At 41.3% G+C, this 23,459-nt stretch overlaps 1 protein-coding gene across 3 annotated transcripts in view; it reads right to left on the reverse strand.

The window, feature by feature from the left end:
* Nucleotides 1-20,719, reverse strand: part of snrka (SNF related kinase a) — a 54,294-nt gene extending 33,575 nt beyond the window's left edge. Inside the window, exons 1-2 of one of the 3 annotated variants that reach the window (XM_026184701.1) lie at nucleotides 20,497-20,719; nucleotides 19,000-19,713 (exon numbers count right to left, since the gene is read on the reverse strand). In XM_026184701.1, the coding sequence (XP_026040486.1) occupies nucleotides 19,000-19,588 (589 nt within the window). In that variant the 5' untranslated portion in view covers nucleotides 19,589-19,713; nucleotides 20,497-20,719. Of the gene's footprint in view, nucleotides 1-18,999; nucleotides 19,714-19,799; nucleotides 20,135-20,439 lie in introns of those variants that run through there. The other 2 variants (XM_026184700.1, XM_026184702.1) reach the window with 2 other exon arrangements.
* Between the last annotated feature and the right edge of the window lie 2,740 nt (nucleotides 20,720-23,459).

The following is a 23,459-nucleotide window of genomic DNA, read 5'->3' on the forward strand; positions in this document are numbered from 1 at the left end:
CACCCACTCATCAATCCTTCAGATTCATACACGTGTGCGCTCATCACATCAACATAAATGCTCCTGTCACTTACAGGCAGAGAGAGTAGAAAGAGCACTCCAGATGACTAGAGATCTCATTCTGTCACATACAGACATGCTGCAGCTCCACACTGTAGACCGGTGCATCACCTAAATATGTGGTCACTGTATCCTTTTCTTGCTTTTTCCCTCCTCAGTTCAAGTTCAGTGCTTCCTACATACAGGCCAGCCAAGTAAGTGTGAAGACACATTTTAGAATTTTTATTTAAATAATTTAATGCCTTTTATAAAAATATATATATAAAAAAAACATAGCAACATAGCAAGAGAAAGAGTAGTGCATTTTGAAGGAATGCTGCAATTTCTGGGTCAGTGTGCAAGTCCCCCTCCAAATCCCGACTACCACCATGTTAAAAAGAAGGAATTCACTGACCAATTCAGCAACACCAAAAAACCTGATAAACCACAGAATCCAAACATATGAGAAACACTCAAGTCACTTTTTGCCATTCACCCAACTTCAAACAGGGTCATTATTTCTAGAAAAACGTTACTTTAAATCACTCCTGTAAGTGAACTTACTTGGAGAATGACAATTGTCTTTAATGTTATTTATGTTTTAACAATATTTACGTGACCTAGTGGCCCACAACTCAAAAAACAAAGAACTTCCCACCAATTGAGCATTGCGTGGCACAGCTTCTGTCTTGCTAGCTTGCGCTGTGCTCAGTGGATCTGCACTCAACAGTGCAGCCTAGGCAGAGTAGTCGAATGCAGATCCACTGAGCGCTCAACACAGACAGCATCGTCAGAAGAAAAGTTGAGAAAATAAATAAAAATTTATATTGTTCGATATATATGCGTACCAAACCGAAAGCACTGTATCGAACGGTTCAATATCGATACATGTATTGTTGCACCCCTAACAAATAAATTTTATTTATTTTTATTTCTATATATTATATATATACACATATACACACACACGCCTTTGGAACAGAGGATTGCAAGTTCGATTCCTGCCTGGGGCGTCTGTATCCAGTAAGGGTCCTAAGGCTAGACCCCCTATGCTAAGCAAGCCTACCGCAGACATGGGCGAGACAGATAAACATGAAGGCATGCCGGCTCGGACGTCGCCCGGATCAACAAGGTCCGCGTCAGGTGTTGAGGAACCAGGGCACCCTGACGAAAAGTGGGCTACTGGAACAAGAAGGCATCGGTGGGCAAGAGACGAAAACAGGGCGTTGTTGGAATGCTACTACGCAAGTAACCCCGGCGGAAGGGGCTACATGAATAGGATGAGGGACCTATGGATTCTTCGATACCCAACATCCACAATGACGGCGAAACAACTAGTAGCTCAGTGTTCCAACATTCGAAAGAAGGGACTGCTCTCACAGCTAGAGATTGACGAGGTATACCAAGGGCTCAGAGAAGAGCTCGAGAGGATGTGGAGGTTGAAGGTAACGGTGGTCCCCGTGGTAATCGGAGCACTAGGTGCGGTGACTCCCAAGCTAGGCGAGTGGCTCCAGCAGATCCCGGGAACAACATCGGAGATCTCTGTCCAGAAGAGCGCAGTCCTAGGAACAGCTAAGATACTGCGCAGGACCCTAAAGCTCCCAGGCCTCTGGTAGAGGACCCGAGCTTGAAGGATAAACCGCCCGCAGGGGCGTGCTGGGTGTTTTTTATATATATTTTTTTTTTCTTTTTTTATTATTATTAGGGGATCCGGGCTATCAACACCTACGCCCTGCCCGTGATCAGGTACCCAGCTGGTATAATAAGTTGGCCAAAGGAGGAGATAGAAGCCACTGACATAAAGACAAGAAAGCTCCTTACCATGCATGGAGGGTTTCACCCCAAGTCCAGCATCCTGAGGCTGTACGCTAAGCGGAAGGAAGGGGGCCGGGGACTGGTGAGTGTCAGCACCACAGTCCAGGATGAGACAACAAACATCCAAGAATACATTGGGAAGATGGCCGCAACTCACCGAGTGCTCAGTGAATACCTCAGGCAGCAGAAACCCAAGAAAGGGGAGGGAGACGAGGAACCATCATGGAAGGACAGGGCCCTGCACGGTATGTACCACCGGCAGATAGAGGAGGTGGCTGATATCCAGAAATCCTACCAGTGGCTGGACAAAGCTGGACTGAAAGAGGCACTAATCATGGCAGCACAAGAACAAGCTCTGAGTACAAGATCCATAGAGGCTGGGGTCTATCACACCAGGAAAGACCCCAGGTGCAGGCTGTGTAAAGATGCCCCTGAGACAATCCAGCACATAACAGCAGGGTGCAAGATGCTAGCAGGCAGGGCATACATGGAACGCCATAACCAAGTGGCCGGCATAGTATACAGAAACATCTGTGCCGAATATGGCCTGGAAGTTCCGAGGTCAAAATGGGAGATGCCCCAAGGGTGGTGGAGAATGACCGAGCTAAGATCCTGTGGGACTTCCAGATACAGACGGACAAAATGGTGGTGGCTAACCAACCGGACATAGTGGTGGTAGACAAACAGAAGAAGACGGCCGTAGTGATCGATGTAGCGGTTCCGAATGACAGCAATATCAGGAAGAAGGAACACGAGAAGCTGGAGAAATACCAAGGGCTCAGAGAAGAGCTCGAGAGGATGTGGAGGGTGAAGGTAACGGTGGTTCCCGTGGTAATCGGAGCACTAGGTGCGGTGACTCCCAAGCTAGGCGAGTGGCTCCAGCAGATCCCGGGAACAACATCAGAGAGGCTCTGTCCAGAAGAGCGCAGTCCTGGGAACAGCTAAGATACTGCGCAGGACCCTCAAGCTCCCAGGCCTCTGGTAGAGGACCCGAGCTTGAAGGATAAACCGCCTGCAGGTTTTTTTTGTTTTTTTTTTTCTTTTAATACACACACACACACACACACACACACACACACACACACACACAGATGGGTTTTTTTTCCTTTTGCACTAATAAAGTTGTGGAGTCGCAAAGTATTTTGTCTAGTCTCAATTATATTGTCAGTTATATTGTTATCGCAAATTTTTAAATGTATATCGTGATAAATATTTTTGGTCATATCGCCCTGCTCTAGTCTCTACGCAAATGTTACTCTGCCTCCCAACTCCCCCTCCCCCATCGCTTCACCTGCAGGCAACGACAAGATGGACACGGCCACATGTTTATGTGCAAGTGAATAAAGGCCATTTTCCATCACTCCTTTCCAATAAGCTACTGTCATTGATGACAAACTTCCTAATTTGAAGTGTAAATCTACTGAAACAAGCTGCCAGCTAGTGCTGGGTGATATGATGAAATATATATCGTGTGAATGATAGAAAAATGTGCCATTTGTCTTCTATTGTTTCTAACATAATTTTATAAATTATTACATAAAATATATCATTAACCCTTTAAAACACTCCGTTTTGCCTAACTATTTTTAAATCCCTGTACAACTGGAACCATGTAAGCTAGCGCAATAATTTTCTTTTGCATATGAAACCGGTGGAGGTGTACTTACATCTTATGCCATCAGCTTGTCCTAGGTCACGGTTTCCTTCCACACATAGCTTTGCAAAAATTGCATAAAAAGCACTTGCAACAACAATGCATGCATTCGCTTCCGCTTATCCTTTTCAGGGTCGCGTAGGGCGCTGGAGCCTATCCCAGCTGTCAAAGGGCGAGAGGCTGGGTACAGAAACATGCTTTGCCGATCCGATCAGCTGTTCATAACACTTCCTACGTTGGAATATAGGTCAGCGCGAACTATCGCATGTCCGCCATTACCTGCCCGAAACTGGATGTGACGTCATTTTCAAGGAAAATGTAATTTTTTACCTTCAGGGCCTTATAAGCCTATGCTGGTGTTTTTAAAACTTATGTTTGACTTTATGCTTTTCTGTACCGTTTCTGGGATGCTTAGAACTCAAATTACACTGTTGGAAATAGTTTATTTTGATGCACATGCTGTTTCTTTGCAGCAAGTTGGGAAAAGAAAAACTATAGCCAGCCAAAGATACACCAGTCTTTCACACAAGGCCCTTAAGAGAAAACGTCCCAGCGCCATAAACAAACCACAGGAGCCATCTCGCGTTACATTTGTAAAGTTGAGAAGGACAGCTTTCATTACCTCGTCAAAGTCCTTGATCCGAGGTACAGAAGCACTTCAGTAAAGTCGAGTTGCCTCGTTTATATGACGCATGCCAGGCCAAAGTATTGAAGGATGTTTGCAGTGTCGTGCATTATGCCTTGACGACTGACCTATGGACGAGCAGAGATACGCACCCCTACATGAGCGTAACCATCCATTTCATTAACAAAGATTGCACCCTCTGCGCTTGCTGTTTACAGACTGTGTACTTTCCAGATGACCACAGGTCAGGTGGTATATCGGTTTTTTTTTTTGTTTTGTTTTTTTAATGTGTGTGTGTGTGTGTGTGTGTGTGTGTGTGTGTGTGTGTGTGTGTGTGTGTGTGTGTATATATCGCTACCGTGATATAAAATAATTCATATCGTGATAAATATTTTTTCCATATCGCCCAGCACTACTGCCAGCAGCAGCATTATAGTGCAATAACCAAATGTAAGCACAAAACTAGCCCAGATAGTTTTCCCTCTAAATCTTAAGTGAAAGTATAATATAACTGCTTAACATTTTAGTTTAACAATAATTAAAGTAAGAAACCTATAGCTCTTTAGGAGCTGCACAACACTGTTACATAATAAAAATAACAAATGTTTTCTACCTAGGATGGTGTATCTTGGGTGCAAGGTTTTTAAACCAGCTTCTCAACCACCATGTAAATGCATCAATAATTTCCATTAGAGTGCACTGCGCAAGTGCTCCAGCAACACTTGGTGGAGTAATTTGGTTTTTTTCTTGGGTCAAACATCATCAGCTAGTAGCATCTCTTCCTTTGTAGCCGGGGCAGTATGTTTTTACCTCCAGTGGCAAAGCAAATGTGTTGTTTCCTGCTTCACCGGGAACTGGTTCCTTGAATCTTTTCCTAAGTACTTTGTTACTGGTTGTTAAAGTAACTCGCTTTCTAGGCAGTAAATTGTCAAGCTGGGACAGAGCTCTTGCCACTGTCTTAGACATGCCTTGACAGGGCTTGTCTCAATATTGCACACTAGGGAATGTAAACACATACCAGTGCTACAGCAAGGATATAGGAACATGCTTATATATCCCGAAAAAAACCTTACACATACATCCCTAATTGCAGCATCTTCCTTGCCTTTACAACATGTCTTCCATTCCAATCTTCAGCCACTTTAAATCCTTCTAACACATTGACAGTGCCTCTACAGGTACTTAACCTTTAGCAAGAACTTCCAGCTACAACCAGTTTGGTTGTGGAATCCATCACAATCCACTACTCTGTTGGTTACTGGAGAAAGAAGAAAAAAGTCATAGTGCAATCTCCTCCTTCTCTCTGTATTACAGTCATGATGCTTTAATTAATGGTTGTGAGATTGTGTCTCTTGGCATCTCTTCCTCTCATTCAGCCGTTTTACTCTGATGAACCACCAAGCAGCTTGAAATGACAGCAGCCAGAGAACTAGTAGGAGGAACTGAACCACATCAAGGCTGAGATATACTGTAATAACTGGTTTAATAATAATAATAATAATAATGGATACTTTATTGATCCCCATGGGGAAATTACTTGTTTTTTCTCTGCATTTGACCCATTCACTCAGTGAAGCAGTGGGCAGCCCACTAAGCAGGCGCCCGGGGAGCAGTGTGTAGGGACGGTACCTTGCTCAGGGGTACCTCAGGGTAGCCGTTAAGTGGATTCGAACTGCCGACCTTCCGATCATGGGGTGACCACTTTACCTACTGAGCTATCCCTGCCCCTGTTTAAAGGTTTTCTTAATAATAACAGTCAAATGATTAAGTCCTTGACTTCACAATAATGACAATGTTGACAAAACTGTCAAGAACAATAAGCTAAATTACTATGCAGACTTATGCATCATGTGCATATTTTCGGGCTGAAAGTGCAAAGCAGCATCTCAGTGTTACAAGGGTTAAATGTGACTGCGCTGGAAGGGGAAAACAAATAAGTCTTAACTCATGTCCTTGATTCTAGCTAAGTTAAATACAGTGATGTGTCAATTAGTTGCTTTTTTATGCCTTTTGTGATTTTCTCTTAATTTCAGAAATCTGTGGTGTACAAGGTCAAAAGCACTAAACCTGTATGTAAAACCTTCCTTATAACTCACAGCTGGCCCATTACGTTAATTTTAAGCTGACATATTTTTATTCTACCTATTAAGAGTAGTTGGCTTGATTCTGAACCATGATCTGAATTATCATTACATATCATTTATTTAATCTTGGTGTCTTTTATTTATTTAATCTTCATTCTGGCTTCAGCCATTTCAGCCCCTCTCCTCTTAAGGTAACATTTCTCTGATTGGCTGCTCCTTATAAACACAGAGTGTAAAGAGCAGATGGTTACGGCTGCACACAGTGAGGTGTGTGCTTGAGATGGCCATACTTTGGATATCATATAGATCCAAGAGGAGAAAAAAAATGTTTCAAATTGAACCTTTAAGTTGATATCAGATTATCTTTACAGAGTCCACAATGTTACTGAGGTTGTTAAGTGGCTTGGTGCCATTGTACTCTTAGTTAAAAACATGAAAAGGATAAACAACTGAGACTCTGACAACCTGAAACAGCTTAATGCTTTACCAAGTAGTCACACATGTGCGACTAGTAGAGCAGGGCGATATGACCAAAAATATTTATCATGATATAGATTTTAAAATTTGCGATAACGATATATCTGACAATATAATTGACACTAGACAAAATACTTTACAACTCCACAACTTTGTTAGTGCAAAAAAAAAAAAAAAAAAAAAATCAATGTATTTTCACTTAAACAAGCAGCTGTTTTTTTTTTTTATGTGCATTAAAGTTATATACAAATTTAATAATGCAAATGCAAATTCCTTGCTGACAGTTTAACCAAAAGGCATTTCCAGTGGAAATTGGCCGATATATCCTCAGTAGAGCAGGGCGATATGGCCAAAAATATTTATCACGATATATATTTGAAAATTTGCGATAACGATATAACCGACGATATAATTGATGCGAGACAAAATACAACTCCACAACATTACTAGCGCAAAAAGACAACCTTCCATTTATTTTCACTTAAACAAGAAGCTGGTTTTTATGTACATTAAAGCTTTATAAAAATGTAACAGTGCAAATGCAAATTCCTTGCTGAAAGTTTAACCAAAAGGCATTTCCAGCAGAAATGGGCTGACATATCCTGAGCATAACCATGTATAATATCCACTGAAGTTAAAAAGAGGTGCTTTGCAACATTAAACTGCAGTGTGCGGTACGCATTTTTCGGTGCACGGGATTATAAGGCACATTAAGCGAAACAAAGCAGTCAGATAAATCAAACTTTATTAAACTCATTCTTCTTGCTTCCTCCACTTCTGTAACATTGATTCATTAATGTTGAATTCTCTGGCAGCTGCTCTATTCCCATGTTGTTGCAGTATATTAATGACTAACCTGGTATTGTGGATGGATTATCTCAGTTGTTCTCCTGACTGAAGTTTGGTCCGTTTACAGCATCCTGCCATGCGATTGCATTTGTCTCTAACCATGAAGAACCTTCACGTTAACTTTTATAAGTGGAAAAGTGTTAGTGTTCGTCCTCCAGCTTCACTGTTTATGTTATGCTAACATAGCTGTGTCGCTAGCGATCACGTAGCACATCATTATATACCAGCTAGCCCAACTTCAGTAACCCTACAAACGTCACTGCTGTTTAGTTTCCTGTCTTCATTTATGTTGGAAGTGATAGCAGAGCTGTACGTTTGATTTTTTTCAGAAATCTCTCAGTCAGAACATGCAATATCATGCTTAGGTAATTAGCGAAACTAGCGAGCTAACTTCCGCTAGCTTCCTGCTAACTTCTAACTCCGTTAAATGTAATAACTTTTGTTTTCATGGATGCCTGGAAGTTAAACTTTATAGTTACACCTGGTAAAGCAGCAATGCTGATCGTTTTACTAAAGATGAAAGAATTTAGACAGTTTTTAACTCTCAGTGATGCTGCAGTGTTGTTTGACCTGAAGCATACGGAGTTTAGGACCCAGATTACTCCCAGATTTAAGAGCATCTTAGTCCGACAAATATGACAATAACGACGACCGCTTGCATGTTCTGCAAAAAAATGTGCTTTGTCGTGTATCTGACAGACAAACACCAAACCAGTTCCACATCACGGAAGTTGCACCATTTTTACAAACCAATTCTGGTTCATCTGTTTCACTCAACAATCGGCCATGTGCGTATGAAAACAAAGGCACTGCAAATGTGCGTTTTACTCCCATTCTATCGCGATATTTCATTTTCCTATCGTTGCCTAACATTATACCGGTATTACCGTGAACGGTATAATATGGCCCAGCCCTAATCCTCAGCATAACCATGTATAATATTCACAAAACTTAAAGAGAGGTTATACACACACAATACCGTAATATTATGTTGAAGCACACTCCGCGAGGCTCCTGCCTACGATAGCCGCAATGCTCCGACAATCCATCAGGCGGTGCAGTTTGTAGCTTAGCAAAGTCGTACTAAAACATTTGACAGATTTTCGAGCGCCATGTACCACATAAAATCGTTTCAAGGTCAGTAAACGCAACCAGAATTCATACATAAGGCACACGGAATTATAAGGGGCACTGTCGATTTTCAGATTTTAAGTGTGCCGTATTTTTCAAAAACCACGGTAATAACAACGGCCCGCCAGCGTGGTCTACCAAAAATAGTGCTTTGTTGTGTATCTGACGGACGAAAGCTAAACCAGTTCCACAGCAATGAAGTTGCAGCATTTTTACAAACCAATTCTGGTTCATCCGTTTCATTCAACGATCCACTTTCGCCCTTCTCATCCTCTGTCGCCGCCATGCATTTGCCGCCATGTGCGTATGAAAACAAAGGCACTGTGCATGCGCGTTTTACCCATATTCTATCGCGATATTTCATTTTCTTATCGTTGCCCAACATTATACCGGTATTACTGTGAACGGTATGATATGGCCCAGCCCTAGCGACCAGTTGTCTAGACTAGGGCTGCCACGATTAGTCGACTAGTCACGATTACATCGACTATCAAAATCGTCGATGACTAATTTAATAGTCGACGCATCGTTTGAAGCTTTGTAAGATCCCAAAAGACGCAGGAATAAGTACTAGGATTTAAGAGTGTAATAACGGACTGAAACAGAAGATGGCAGCACTGCATGTACAAGGATGCCAAACCCCGAAGAAGAAGACTGTGTCCCAGAATTCATAGCGCAGCCCTGCTCAGTTTCCAGCAATGGCAGCAGCTAGTTAGTTTTAATGTTACTCTTATTATTCTTTCTGGGTCACAAAATAAACGTCTAACATATTTTCAGGCGAGAATGTAGCTGTGTAAACTTCAAATATCTGCTCAGTTTATCAAGACACCACATATTTTCAAAAGCGCTCGGACGTTGTCGGAGACGTCTGTTACCCACTAGCTCGATAGCTAGCCGAGGTTCAAGGCTCACTAGACCCGGTGAGAACACCGGACTCCTGGCAAATCGTTTTCAAACCCACCGCCGTCTTTCGCTACTCAGGTTAAACATGATATATAAGTCACTTAAATAACTTAAAAATGTTATTGTTTGGCTTTTTTTCCAGTATTTTATTTGTTTCTGAGTAAATTGGTTTGGCTGAGATTAAAGTTATAGTTTTTGCACAGCTGAATAAATGTCAAGCAGACAACTGATTACCAGAAGTGTGAGATGCTCGAGAATATACTCCGGTGTCCCGTTATATTTTAGATAGAAAGGTTTTTATTAAACTTCACCGAAACAATCTAAACTATCATTTTGTCTTTATTTTTACTTAGCACATACCTTAAACACTTAAAGCTGTAAGCTAATGATAGTTATATAAGACCAGATGCATGCTGGTGCAATAAGCTGTACGTTTTACGTTCATGATCTGATTAGTCGACTAATCGCAAAAATAATCAGTGACTAGTCGACTATCAAAATAATCGTTTGTGGCAGCCCTAGTCTAGACATCTAATGCAAAAAAATTTCTAGATGAAAAAGTGTAACAATTCATTAATATATTCAGAACTGCAGAAACCATTCCAGTAATTCTGCATAGGAGAAAATACTTTTGGTCCCCTTTATATAATTCCAGAAATGTACAGCCTTGAAGCAAAACCAAAATTCAAGCTAACTAGCTTGCATGAAAGTTAACCCACAAACGTGTTAGTCTACATATCAGCTGGTCAATTAGCATGCCAAGCAGCCAGTAGGCTACACAGTGGACTGCAATGATTTGGAATGATAGGCCTCATTGCACACAACAGCACCCACCTCCATTTTGTCATGGATGACTGAAAGGCATAATTACACTTAATCACCCCTTTCGATGCCTGCTCTCTGCTCTTTTTAGAATAGAATAGAATTCAACTTTATTGTCGTTGCACATGTCACAAGTACAAGGCAACGAAATGCAGTTTGCATCCATCCAGAAGTGCTTTAGCCATGATATAGATATATTACAAAATATATATAAGCAATAATAAAGGCAGGAGGGTGAAGAGTCCATTTTAAAGTGGAATCCTGCAGTGATAATGGTTAATCTAAGAGGTATATCTATGGTTAGATCTAAGGCTAACATAATTTCCTTTCTTTATCTCCTCCGATCCATCTTCTTAAAAAAAATAGCCACATCTAACTCCTTATTTAGTTTGTTCTTAAGAACAACTAAGAACAACAGTAGATTGGGTGTCAGCTGGCAGTGGAAAGATATACTGACAACAAATGTGAACACAGCTGACTGTTTCACTAGCTCACCAAGTGCTGGCCAGATGCAATACACTCTTGCCGCTCTATCTAGGATGTGAACTTTTGGATAAGTCAGCCAAACAGTCACTGTCCCTCTCAGTGTGTGTATTAATAGCAGACCTGTTGAATCGAAAGCAGAGCAGACATCTGCCAGCTCTGCCTGCTGCAGGACTCCCACCCACCTCCTGGAGAACAGGAGGTGGGTGGGAGAGGAGGAGCTAACAGAGGTACAGAGGATGGCCCAAGTAAGAAGAAAATGGCAACATCTCAAAGCGAAGCAGAAAACAGAGCCTGGTCTGGTTTGTGGTGCTCATCTCTGCCTCTGACTGATAAATCACTGACTATGCTGTAAAGTAGAGCAGGGCGATATGGCCAAAAGTATTTATCACGATATAATTTGAAAATTTGTGATAACGATATAACTGATGATATAATTGACACGACACAAAATACAACTCCACAACTTTACTAGAGCAAAAAAAAACAAACATTCATGTATTGTCACTTAAACAAGCAGCTGTTTTTATGTGCATTAAAGCTATATAAAAATTTAACAGTGGAAATGGAAATTCCTTGCTAAAAGTTTAACAAAAGGCATTTCCAGCAGAAATGGGCTGACATATCCTGAGCATAACCATGTATAATATCCACTGAAGTTAAAAAAAAAAAGGGGCTTTGCAACATGAAACCACAGTGTGACAAATAGAAAAGTCAAATATTTATTTTTCAGACCATAAGGTGCACGGGATTATAAGACACATTAAGCGAAACAAAGCAGTCAGATAAATAAAACTTTATTCAACTCATATTTCTTGCTTCTTCCACTTCTGTACCATTGATTCATTAATGCTGTATTCTATCACAGCTGCTCTATTCCCATGTTGTTGCAGTATATTAATGACTAACCTGGTATTGTGGATGGATTGTCTCAGTTGTTCTCCTGACTGAAGTTTGGTCCGTTTACAGCATCCTGCCATGCGATTGCATTTGTCTCTAACTATCAGGAACCCTCACACTAACTTTTAATGAGTGGCAAAGTGTTAGCGTTGATTCCTCCAGATTCACTGTTTATGTTATAGCTGTGTCGCTAGCGATCACGTAGCACATCATTATAAACCAGCTAGCCCAACTTCAGTAACCTTACAAACGTCAGTGCTGTTTAGTTTCCTGTCTTCATTTATGTTGGAAGTGATAGCAGAGCTGTACGTTTGAATTTTTCCAGAAATTTCAGAACATGCTATATAATGCTCAGGAAACTAGCGAGCTAACTTCCGCCATCTTCCTGCTAGCTTCTAACTCCGTTAAGTGTAATAAATTCTGTTTTCATGGATGCCTGGATGTTAAACTTCATAGTTACACCTGGTAAAGCAGCAATGCTGATCGTTTTATTAAAGATGAAAGAATTTAGACAGTTTCTTTTAACTCTCAGTTATGCTGCAGTGTTTGTTTGACTTTGGGACCTGAAGAATACGGAGTTTAGGACCCAGATTACTCCCAGATTTACAAGCGCCTTAGTCCCACAAATACGGCAATAACGACGGCCCGCTTGCATGTTCTACAAAAAACTGTGCTGTGTATCTGACGGACAAACACCAAACCAGTTCCATATCACTGAAGTGGCACCATTTTCACAAACTAATTCTGGTTCATCCGCTTCACTCAACGAAACGCTTTCTCCCTTCTCATTCTCCATTGCCGCCATGCTTTTTTGGCCATGTGCGTATGAAAACAAAGGCACTGCGCATGCGCGTTTTACCCATCTTCTATCGCGATATTTCATTTTCTTATCGTTGCCTAACGTTGTACCGGTATTACCGTGAACGGTATAATATGGCCCAGCCCTACTGTAAAGCAGAGATTTCAAACACAGAACCCCTGAGCCAGAAAAGGCCTGCCAAAGGATCCAACCTACTGGGGGAGGGGGTATATTTTCTTGAGTTTTCACTTCTGTCATTACTTTTATTTGAGCCTGAGGTCTAAACTATAGCCTTCATAAAAACAAAGACATTGCCTGCTCCACTATATCAAAGTAAGCAACACATAAGGCAAACAGAAAATGAGTTTTTTTCCCTGTTAGTACATCCAGTGAAAAACATAAAGGGTACTGTTTTTTTTCACTATAGAGCAACTATTAAATTCTCTCAAAAAGGCTATAGCCTTTTTTTTTTTTTAAACACAAGCAGCTATCCATCCATCTGGCTTTGTGTGTACAATTCATTATTTCACTTATACAAAGTAGTGGCAGCTGCACAGGTCTCACTGCAAGAGACAAGTTAACCTCTCATACACTGCTCAGTGCTTTTGAACATGTCATTCTGCAGCCTCTACAATAAAAAGGCCGAAACAAAAGAAAGCGCAGAGTAGTTAGGGCCCTGTCAGGCAGAAATAAAGTGTCAATCCCACCCTCTCAGGCATATCGCAATTTTCAACTCAAGTCCTAAAAACTAATGGCACTTAGAGTGACAAGTCCCTACTTTGCATTCAGCGCCTAAAAAGCACACAGGCCTTGAAGAAAGTAAGCCAATGACTTGTTGCAATTCTATAACTTTCAACTTAGCTTTAGCAAAAATATGCAGTGGAACCTTTGACTCAGAGTGTCCTCGTGTCTTGAGACTTTATGCAATGCACAGCCTCTGCCACCTGTCACCCCATCCATTTACATGAGTCTCTCTTGGAAGCCTAGATAGCTTTGACTAATCCCCACCATAACTGACTGACAGCTGACCATTTGCTCACACAGACACTATTGCTAAGTAGGCCTGCATCCCCCTTGGATTTATAAATCACTCTTTTACACACACTTACAGGTCAGGTTTCCCTGACTTCTACTGCAATAGCATGCTTTTGAGGGTGCAAGAGGCTAAAGAAAGCAGGACTAAAGAGACACCTTAAAATGCACAAGTTCTCATACAACCAAAAAATCCAATGATACTGTCAATATCACGTTGCGGTGGCTACGAAGTACTACCAACTTCCACATATCACAAACTGGCATTTTAGTTGGCATTTCAATGGGGCAGATGATACATTTCTGTCTTAATCTTATTTTTGTAATAAGGAGGACAGCCTTGGATTAAGAGACTAGATATCACATGTAAAGATATTGCATATCAACGGACAAAGTACAAATGTAATGGTGTTGTTAAACCAAATGCAATAAAGTCTTCAGACAGTGTGATTACATTCAAGGAAGAGACCATAACTGATGCAAGTTCAAGTTCAAAACCCTACAAACTGACAGCAGAAAATGAGCATTTTGCTGTGTGTGCCAGAGTCGCTTTATACAACTTTACTTCTACACACTACAGAAAAATTAGCAGCTCTGCAGACAGTGAGTGAAATCAGTCACAATATGACTTTGTGGTAAGTGCTACGTAATCCGTCATGGATACAACTGATTGGTGAAATTGAGTAATTATAATTACAAGTTGTAATTCTTTTGTGTTTTATCTAAAAATACCACCCCGGGCTTCTACAGACAATTATGTCATTAAAACCTTCTGAAAAAAGGAATATGTCAATAACAGCCCAACCCAACCCGCTGTATCTACAGCGACCATCACAAATGTTGTTTTCTTCCAAAATTCATGACAAATGGATACAAATTTCACAGCATCTTTGGAAACATTCTTAAGATGGCTACATGCTGTGCCATTTTAGCAATCTCATAAATTTGCTGCATGCTACACTGTTTACTGCCCCAAAATAAACAATGCAGACCTTCACATTTGAAGCATGTATGCATGAGTAGGACTTGAATCTGCATACAATTACAGAAGATGCATTTGACCTTGACCTTCACTGTTAGGGTCCACGGTCAAAATTGACCTTGAAAAAACATTTAAAGAAACCATATCGAGTAATTTATGGAAAGGGCATGGAGACAGCTGTACAATACACTTTTTATGTTTTTAGTACGACGCATTGCGACGTGACAATGATGTCACAACAGGCTGAGGCCACCACATTGTAATAAACGCAGGCTGACATCTACATGTTGTAATGAAAACAAATCATCAGTTTTGGTATTGGTACTACTTTGGTGCCTAACTTGACCTCTGGGGGTCGTTGGGCACTCTTGGCATCAGCTATCAGATTTTTTTTAAATTTTTTTTTAAATAAACACTAAAAGTGCATCGCTATTAAAAAACAAACAAACAAACAAACAAAAAAAAAAAACAATACTGTGTGTTGGTACTTATACAAACATAAAGCATCACTATGACATATCTTTTACTAATACAGTGATTCTTCCCAGCTGTGCACCTCTGAGGAGCCTGTTTGGCCACACAAAATTCCCACAAACCTTCCTTCAGTCAGGCTGATACACTAATGCCTCTTTTCCACTAGTACCTACTTAGTTTAGCTCAACTTTTAAGGTTTTCTATTAGGTGGCAGTACCTGGTACCAGGTACTTTTTCAGTACCTGCTTGGCTAGTGTTCCAAGCAAGCTGCGTCAATACGAATATGTGACATCAACAGACTGCATGCCACCAATTGCCCAGTCAGTGGCATCACTCGATAGTCATCGAGAGCAACATCTTCACAATAATCAAAACTGCCATTTTTAAAACCGGGCAACAAGGGAAATGGCTGCACACAAACCAACACCGGGGTCCCTGAGCCGGACAAAAAGCAGTTGACTGAGCAGCAGTCTATGGCCATTGTTGTGTGGTGTTTGCATTGCAAACAAATGACGTCCCAGATGTTCAGACACGTTGCTATAACAGCCCCATGCACACTGAGGTGGTACTCAATAATGGGAATGGAAAACAATGGAAACTGAGTAGAGTCAAGTGGAGTCGAGTAGGTACTAGAGCAAAAGAGGAATAAGTTGTGAAACACTGACAAGTCCAAGGGACTGTGAAACTATTGTACTACTTTGTGTGTTTTATGTGTGGAATTGGGAAGCATGCTTGTATCCAGCTGGTTACCAAATGATGCAGGCACAGAGCAAATAAACTGCAAAGACAAAATGGAAAGTGAAGAAATGAACAATGTAGATTTTTTTTTTTTTTTTTTTAAATCCAAATCCAGCGACAAGGAAAATCTTCTGTCTGATTTGCAAAATCATCTGCAAATCAGGAGGGGTACACAGCTCCTTCAGTCTCCTATTTAGTGGTTACGTTAAAGAAAAGCATGCTCTGTGCTACAGCAATAAACCAGGCTTTAGTTTCAATAAAGGGGGTTCAAAGACATGAAACAAGCCCAGAGTGGAGATATGACAAATTGACTGAGACTCAAACCAGCACAGAGCAAAAACACAATCATTAATAAAAACCAGAAAACATTTGCTGTATATGATGCCTTTTTCTTCCACTGGCTCAACAATGATGCTAATAAAACAAAAGGAAGGAGGCAGCCAAAGAAGGTTCTGTGTAACCAAGCTCTTTAACACATCTTTAACGATGAGTTAAAAGGACTAGCTTTATAAGGGGGAGTGTGCTTTCACACATTAAGTAAGAAAATAACAGTTCTTTCCAGAGGAATTGCAGGAAAGACATTCGTTGTTTGTTTTTTTTTCCCCATTTAGTCATTTCCATTTATGATATCTTATATTGATCCTGAGAAAAAAGATGTGAAGATCCTTTTTCTCAGTGGAAAATGGTGAACATAATGAGAAAACATGGTCCTGGGCCCAGTGGTGGGAACAAGCTGAATGAGTTCTAGTCAAAGCCAGTCAGTCTGTGTCAACACAGGACTGCATAAATAGCTGCATCCTGCTTCTTTCTCATCCTCTCCTGGCCCAGTCCAAACAATAGCATGGATTAACTGTCCTTCCCATCTACTGGCAGTGGGCAACAGTAACCAGGACTGCAATTAAGAGCCCCTCTGGCTGCTCTCTGTAGACACAGTCCTGAAGCTTTAGCGATGGAACCAAATCCAGCAAAACAGCTCTACTGTGCACACGTGCACACACAGTAGCCAGTAAATATGTTGATAAGGTTCATTAATGGCTGCTTGTAGCCAGGAAGGCTTTCATAGGTTAAGGGCTTTTCATCAGCTAAAGAGTGCCAAGAGCACAAAATGCTGAACCCTCTTAGTACAAAGTTTAACCCCGCCATCAGTTGGACCATAACAGTAAGAAACAATACTCTGTAATGAAACAACCAAGTGGTAGTGACTGAAATACACTGCCTGGACTGAGACTATATACAGACCATCATTTTTAATCTGTGGAATTATACATAACAAACACAATCTAATATGATTTTGGTTCTGTGCAAGGAGATGAACAGGACTCTGCTCTCTTAGGGACACCCACTAGAATACTAAGTAAACCTTTCAGAAGCCTTGCCTGCACATGTGCAAATAATAAGCACTTTCTCCTCATTCCACTATTTTAGAGTGCAACAATCCATGTGGCTAATGGCTCTGACCACAGGATCCAAAGGCCACACTAAAAAAACAAAACAAACACAAACAAAAAAAGCGACAAAAAAACAACAACAACAAACCACCACAGAATAACCATCAACCCAACAACTGGAGAGAGCTGCTGCTAGAAAACACAGGAACAAGTAGTACCTATGCAATTACTATGTGTGCCAATAAGTATATCTCACACAGCAACCAGCTGGAAGAAAGCACAGACTGGCCCACCATCTAGCTCAACAGTAAGGTGAGCGGCATTGTGGACTAATCTGAATACTACAATTGTAGGGATGCTACTGAAGACTCCATGAAACTGATAAACATTCCAGACTGGTTACTACTGGGGTTGTAACAATTTCTCCCAAACAATGGTTTTGGTTCATACCACAATTTTGGGGGCCCACATTGTTAGTTTATACCTTAATTCATTCTTTAGATGAAGTGCATAACAAGAAAAAAGTAAATTGTCTTCTCTTTACTTTAATGGATAATGCATGTTGGTTGCTTGCCACCAACAGCAGCAAGCGATAACATGAAGCCTGCCATTTAATCCCCTGCAGTCATGCAGTCAAACTGTTCACAGAGCAGAGGGTACAACGCTGTCCAGTCACGCGTACAATATCAAAGTCTTAGGATAAATGAGCATGTGTGTGGTTTGTGATTGCATGGGTGTGTACGGCTCAATGAGAAAGTAACCACAGCTTCCTCATTGCCTCAACTGCACCTCTCAAGTTTGTGAGAACTCCATTTGAAAAAGAAAAAGCAAATTAACATCTAGCTGACTGCCCTTGAAGGAACACCTTTGAGAGCCCTTTCTACATGCATAAATAATCATGAGACCGATTTCAGACTCCTTTAGGATTAAGACTGCATGCACACCCACACCGTCTGAAAAACAAGCTTAACAGAGTACATCTCATTATCCAATTCAGGAGATGGACTTAGTCCCATGGTTTTAGTCTCAGCAAAGCCACCTGATATGACAAATATCATAATTATGTCATGGAAGGACACGCAATGTGTCTGTCTGCACTGTCAGTCCTCACAGGAAAATCAATGAGACAGTTAATTCAGTGCAATGGGACACTCACAGACATCAGCTGTAGTTGGGCTGACCTTGTAGCCTACGGCAGCTCTCAAAATGATCCATGCCCAGCAGCACAGTGCTGGAACACACACCTTGGTATTTAAAACAAGTTCTGTTACACAGTCCCAGGGCTCATAACTGTTGAGTTAAAGTTATCTTACAACAACAGCGAACACATGCTCAGGCTCCGTATAAAGACTAAGTGCCGATGTGTCACAGCAGGGTGAGACAAAACTGTGTGAAACAGGTGCTAGCCACATTCCCACCCATCAAACTGCTGTGTGCTAAAACTGGCTATTAACGTGACTTTGAAAAGACGTTCTGTGCAGTTTGATTCCAAAAGCCTGTTTTCTGACAATGTTTTTAGTTTAGTCTTTTTTTCCCTTTCCTTTTTTGGAAGAGCTAGGGGAGTTAATAAAGTGGACAAGATAGTGAACTAGTGCTCAAGGCAACAGGCCCGGTGCTCTTCAGTGGAAGATAAAATGACTGCTGAAACTTAATGAGTGCATTACACTTTTAAAAATGCGCTGCATCAACATTCACATCCTGTCTAGTACACACCTCTGCAACTCACCAATACAATGTTCTAATTAGCTGTGTGACTCATTTCATTTCTTTACCATCATTCATCAGCCAAACATCTTTTGCATACCTACAGCCGGAGCATCATACTCATCACCCAGTAGTATTTCAGGAGCTGAGTATGCCAAAGATCCACAGCTGGTGGTCAGCTTTTTTCCTGGCTGAAACTTGTTACTGAATCCAAAGTCAGTGAGCTTGACCAGCCCTTGTTTTTCAAAGAACACCACGTTCTCGGGTTTCAAGTCCCTGTGCACCACGTGCAGCCGATGACAGTAGGAGATAGCGTGGACAATTTGGGCAAAATATTTCTTAGCCAACTCTTCGTTCAAGCCCTCCTCATGCTTCATAATGTAGTCAAACATATCTCCTCCATCTCCAAGCTCCAGGATGAGATAAAGCTTCGTCTGCGTATCTATCACTTCATACAGGCGCACAATGTTGGGGTGCTGCACCAGCTTCATGCAGCGGACCTCCTGGAAAAGATGGCCCGTCGCCACTGTGTCTAGCTTAGTCTTGTCAATCACCTTCACCGCCACTTTCTCCCCAGTGAAGACATGGCGTGCCAGCTTGACTACAGCGAAGTGGCCACGGCCCAGGGTCTTGTCCAGGTCGTACAGGCCGGCGATCTTGCCATCGTAGCCACGCTTAAAGCCTGCCATAACTCTGGAAGGTGAGGGGGAAAGGGGAGCCCCCGCTATGGGCAGGAGCGGGTTGGATGAGTCAAGAGGGTCCAGCTTATTTCAGTTCATCAAAGGCTTAATGTTAAACCCATGGTTCCAGCTTCCTAATGCGCAGAAGACACAAACAAGCAAAATGCATTAATTGCCTGTCATGAGAAAAGCTGATGTTAAAAAAAACAGAGAGAAGCACCTTTTTCCATTGTGGTGACATGTCAGTCTAGCCTAAATGCATCTGCCTGTCTCTTTATACAGCGTTATACAGAATAGGCTTGGCTACATGACAGAATTAATTGAGTTCAGCTAAGCGTACTGAACATATATATGTTAGCACAAAACCCGGTGTGTTTAACCACTCAGCTTTCTGAATGCAGTGAGCTTGGGCTTGTTTTGACAGGGTGGTTGCTAACTGCTGCACCAGCTAATGCATCCCAACTCGTTGCCTCGTACTGATAAAAATTGAACTTTCCTAATATGTATACATACATTAAATGTTTAAAAATACTTGTTACAACAACGGCAGAGTTTAAGCTCGTAACTCAGCTGTGTAACGGGCCCGGAGGTAGCACAACCAACTAACGTTAGCTCCCACCCGGGGGACGAGGGTAGCTCGTTGTTCATTGATTGATCCTATGTTAGCTTACCGGATGACTCACGTTAATCACTTTGAAACAACGGAACGTCACCAGCCCACCCTACAGAATTTTCAACACAAACTCATTTTTCGTTTTGGTCACTCGGGGGAACAGGTGTTTCTTTCAATACCACCCAGCTAGCCTTAGTTAGCATGTAGCATATAGCAAGCTAAAGTTACTACGGTTCACTCAGCTCACCGCTCCAGCTTCTCTCCGCTAACCATAAACCCGCGTGTCCAAGTCTTCACCGGGTACCTTATGCGCTCCGGGGCTGTTTGTTTGTGGCGAATAATCACAAAAGACCAGGACGGTGCAGCCTCTTCAAGAAGACCACGGCACTACACGGTGCCTATGCCCAGCGTTCATTCCATGAAGGAGGCATTGCATCGTTGGCAACAGCTGCCCTAATCGGAATGGTAGTATCCTCCCAGCCGAAGCGGCGGGGCTGTGGCGCTGCCTTCGGGTGCTGAAAGTGTCAAAAATGTCACACCGTCACACTTATCATAGAATTGCTTTAAACATTATACACAAGGTATAAAACGTATTTCCTTTCTTGAATAGATATGGATCACGATTAACTACAAAACCATTAAATTTTTTTTAAATGCAATAACAAGGTAGCATTTTTTTCATGGAACCTACAGTATAGACACTAATTGTTTTTGATCGCTTTTGTTATTATTGCTAATTGACACTAATAAGGTTGTAGTCATTTGGACAGGCATCAGCAAATTGTATATATTCACAATCTAGCAGACTGAATACAGGTTCTTTCGAGGAGTACTTGAAGGTAGCATATCAGCATCATCAACCGCATTCAACTCTGACGTCAAACAGTCTTGATTGGAAAAGGTTGCTGAACAACACAAATATTGTAGACAGATACTGCAGCAACAACAAAAATAACGATAATGTTACAATAATAATAATAATAATAATGACACATTTCCCTGAAAGTTCAAAAACCGTATACTATGAGATAGCAGGAAGTACTTTACTTCTTCCGTGATTTTTAAAAAAGATAAATGTCAAAAGTGATAATCAACCTGAAATAATTGGGTTCCATACTTCAAGACTTTAACACAAACCTCATTTTCGGACATATTCCCTGTCTCTGTTGTTTGGTCTTTGCAGTAAAAGGTGTGCACTGACACCTAGTGTCAGACAATCAGATCTATGTTTAGGCCTTTACTCCGCATCCTTTCTCTTCTCTTATTCAGTATTACTCTTAGTTGAAAATTGTGATCTTTAAACCTTTTCTCTCTATTTTTGCTCTATCACACAGTGTACCTATACCTGATCTGCCAGTAAGGCATGTTATCTGGCTCAATGATTCACTGAACATCCAGCTTTCCCTCACAGGTGCTTAGTGACTTTCATTATTCAGTTGCAGCTTTTATTTTTTGCTCGCTCAGTCAGAAGTATTCCACACAGAGAAGGTGCATTTTCCATGTTGAAATGTGTGCAGTGAAAAATAACAAAATCAAAAGACATACATATAAATACATAACAAATGTAAGACATTCAGAGTTTGTGTGCAACAAGATAAAGTTGAGTAATTCATATCCCATTGTGTTGTGCTCTACGGTAGCTACATAAATGCTGAGCAAATACAGCAGAGCTAAATTTAACATATAAATTATTCAGTTTTGCTCCTCCAGCTCATAGGCCTATTTCCTCTTTGTCATACCGAATTCTTGCACAAACTCACAAAGCAGACTCAAAAATAGTTGGAAAGTTCAAAGTGTTTATTTACACTTAAGTAAAGAGCTCTGCAACAGGAGCAGTGGCTACCAGATTTATCCTTTGAATCCATAAAATGCCAGTTTGTGTGACAGGCAGCAGCTTTTGACAGTTTAGCATACATACATATAGTTAGTATTTGGATCTGGGAATACCAGGTGCTGTAAGCTTTTCCTGTTTTTCACTGCTCCTGATGTCTAGAAAAAGAGCACTGAAAATTAAGGCAGTGACCCATTAAATTGTACACATTTAATGCATCCATTTTGTATAACCTGTTAGTAATGTCCAAAAGCCATTTATGTCTAGTTGGGACAGTTTAGTGTCTGTTTTGATATTAGTTTTTTGATCAGACAAGAGAAACATCCGAGCAATCAGGTTAGGGCCAGTGATTGGGTTACCTCAGTGATTAGGTATACAGCCAGGGTTGGGGTTAAGGTTAGGGTTTTAGAAGGTTGGAGTTCTGAGAGACAGAGACAGCACAGCTAGGTTAACCCTTCAAATCCATAAATTCCCAGTTTGTGAGCCCAAAGAATATATATTTTTAATATTAGTTTTTTGGTAAAACAAAGCAATACCTCTAACCAATAGGATTAGGGCCAGGGGTTGGGTTACTCCAATGGTTAGGGTTACAGCCAAGGATGGGGTTAAGGCTTTAGAATATTGGGTAGGGTTGGGGTTTGAGTGAGAGAACATACCCCCAAGTTCACCCTTTGAATCCATAAATTTCCAGTTTTTGCTCCAAGTGGCAGCTTGCGAGCTCACCACCCCGAGCATGCCCTATCTCATGTGATCTCCGAAGCTAAGCAGAGTGGGGCCTTGTTAGTACTTGGACCGCCTGGGAATACTAGGTTCTATAGGCTTTTCTTGTTTTTCAGAAAGGTACTGCTCCTGATGTGGAGAGAAAGAGCATTGAAAAATAAGGCAGAGGCCCATGAAAGAATACACATGTACCATGTTAGTGTTAGGGTTTTAGAAAATTAGGGTTTCAGAATATTGGAAAGGTTGTAGTTCCGAGAGACAGAGACAGTACAGCTAGGTTCACTCTTCGAATCCATAAATTCCCAGTTTGTGCTACGAAGATCAGCTTACAGCTATATCAACCTGAGCTTGCTTGATCTTGTCTCATCTCAGAAGCTAAGCGGGATTGGGCCTGGTTAGTACTTGAATAGAAGACCACTTGGGAATACCAGGGGCTTAAAGTTTATCTTGTTTTTTCAGAATGGGAATGTTCCTGATGTGTAGAGAAAGATCATGGAAAAATACGGAAATGGGCAGAGAGTATACATTTTTAATGTTAGTTTTTTGGTAAAACAAGCAATAACTCTAACCAATAGGATTAGGGCCAGGGGTTGGGTTACTCCAATGGTTACGGTTACAGCCAAGGATGGGGTTAGGGCTTTAGAATATTGGGTAGGGTTGGGGTTTGAGTGAGAGTTCATACGCCCAGGTTCACCCTTTGAATCCATAAATTCTTA

Source organism: Astatotilapia calliptera, chromosome 11 (genome assembly GCF_900246225.1).
Source record: "Astatotilapia calliptera chromosome 11, fAstCal1.2, whole genome shotgun sequence".
Taxonomy (NCBI): domain Eukaryota; kingdom Metazoa; phylum Chordata; class Actinopteri; order Cichliformes; family Cichlidae; genus Astatotilapia; species Astatotilapia calliptera.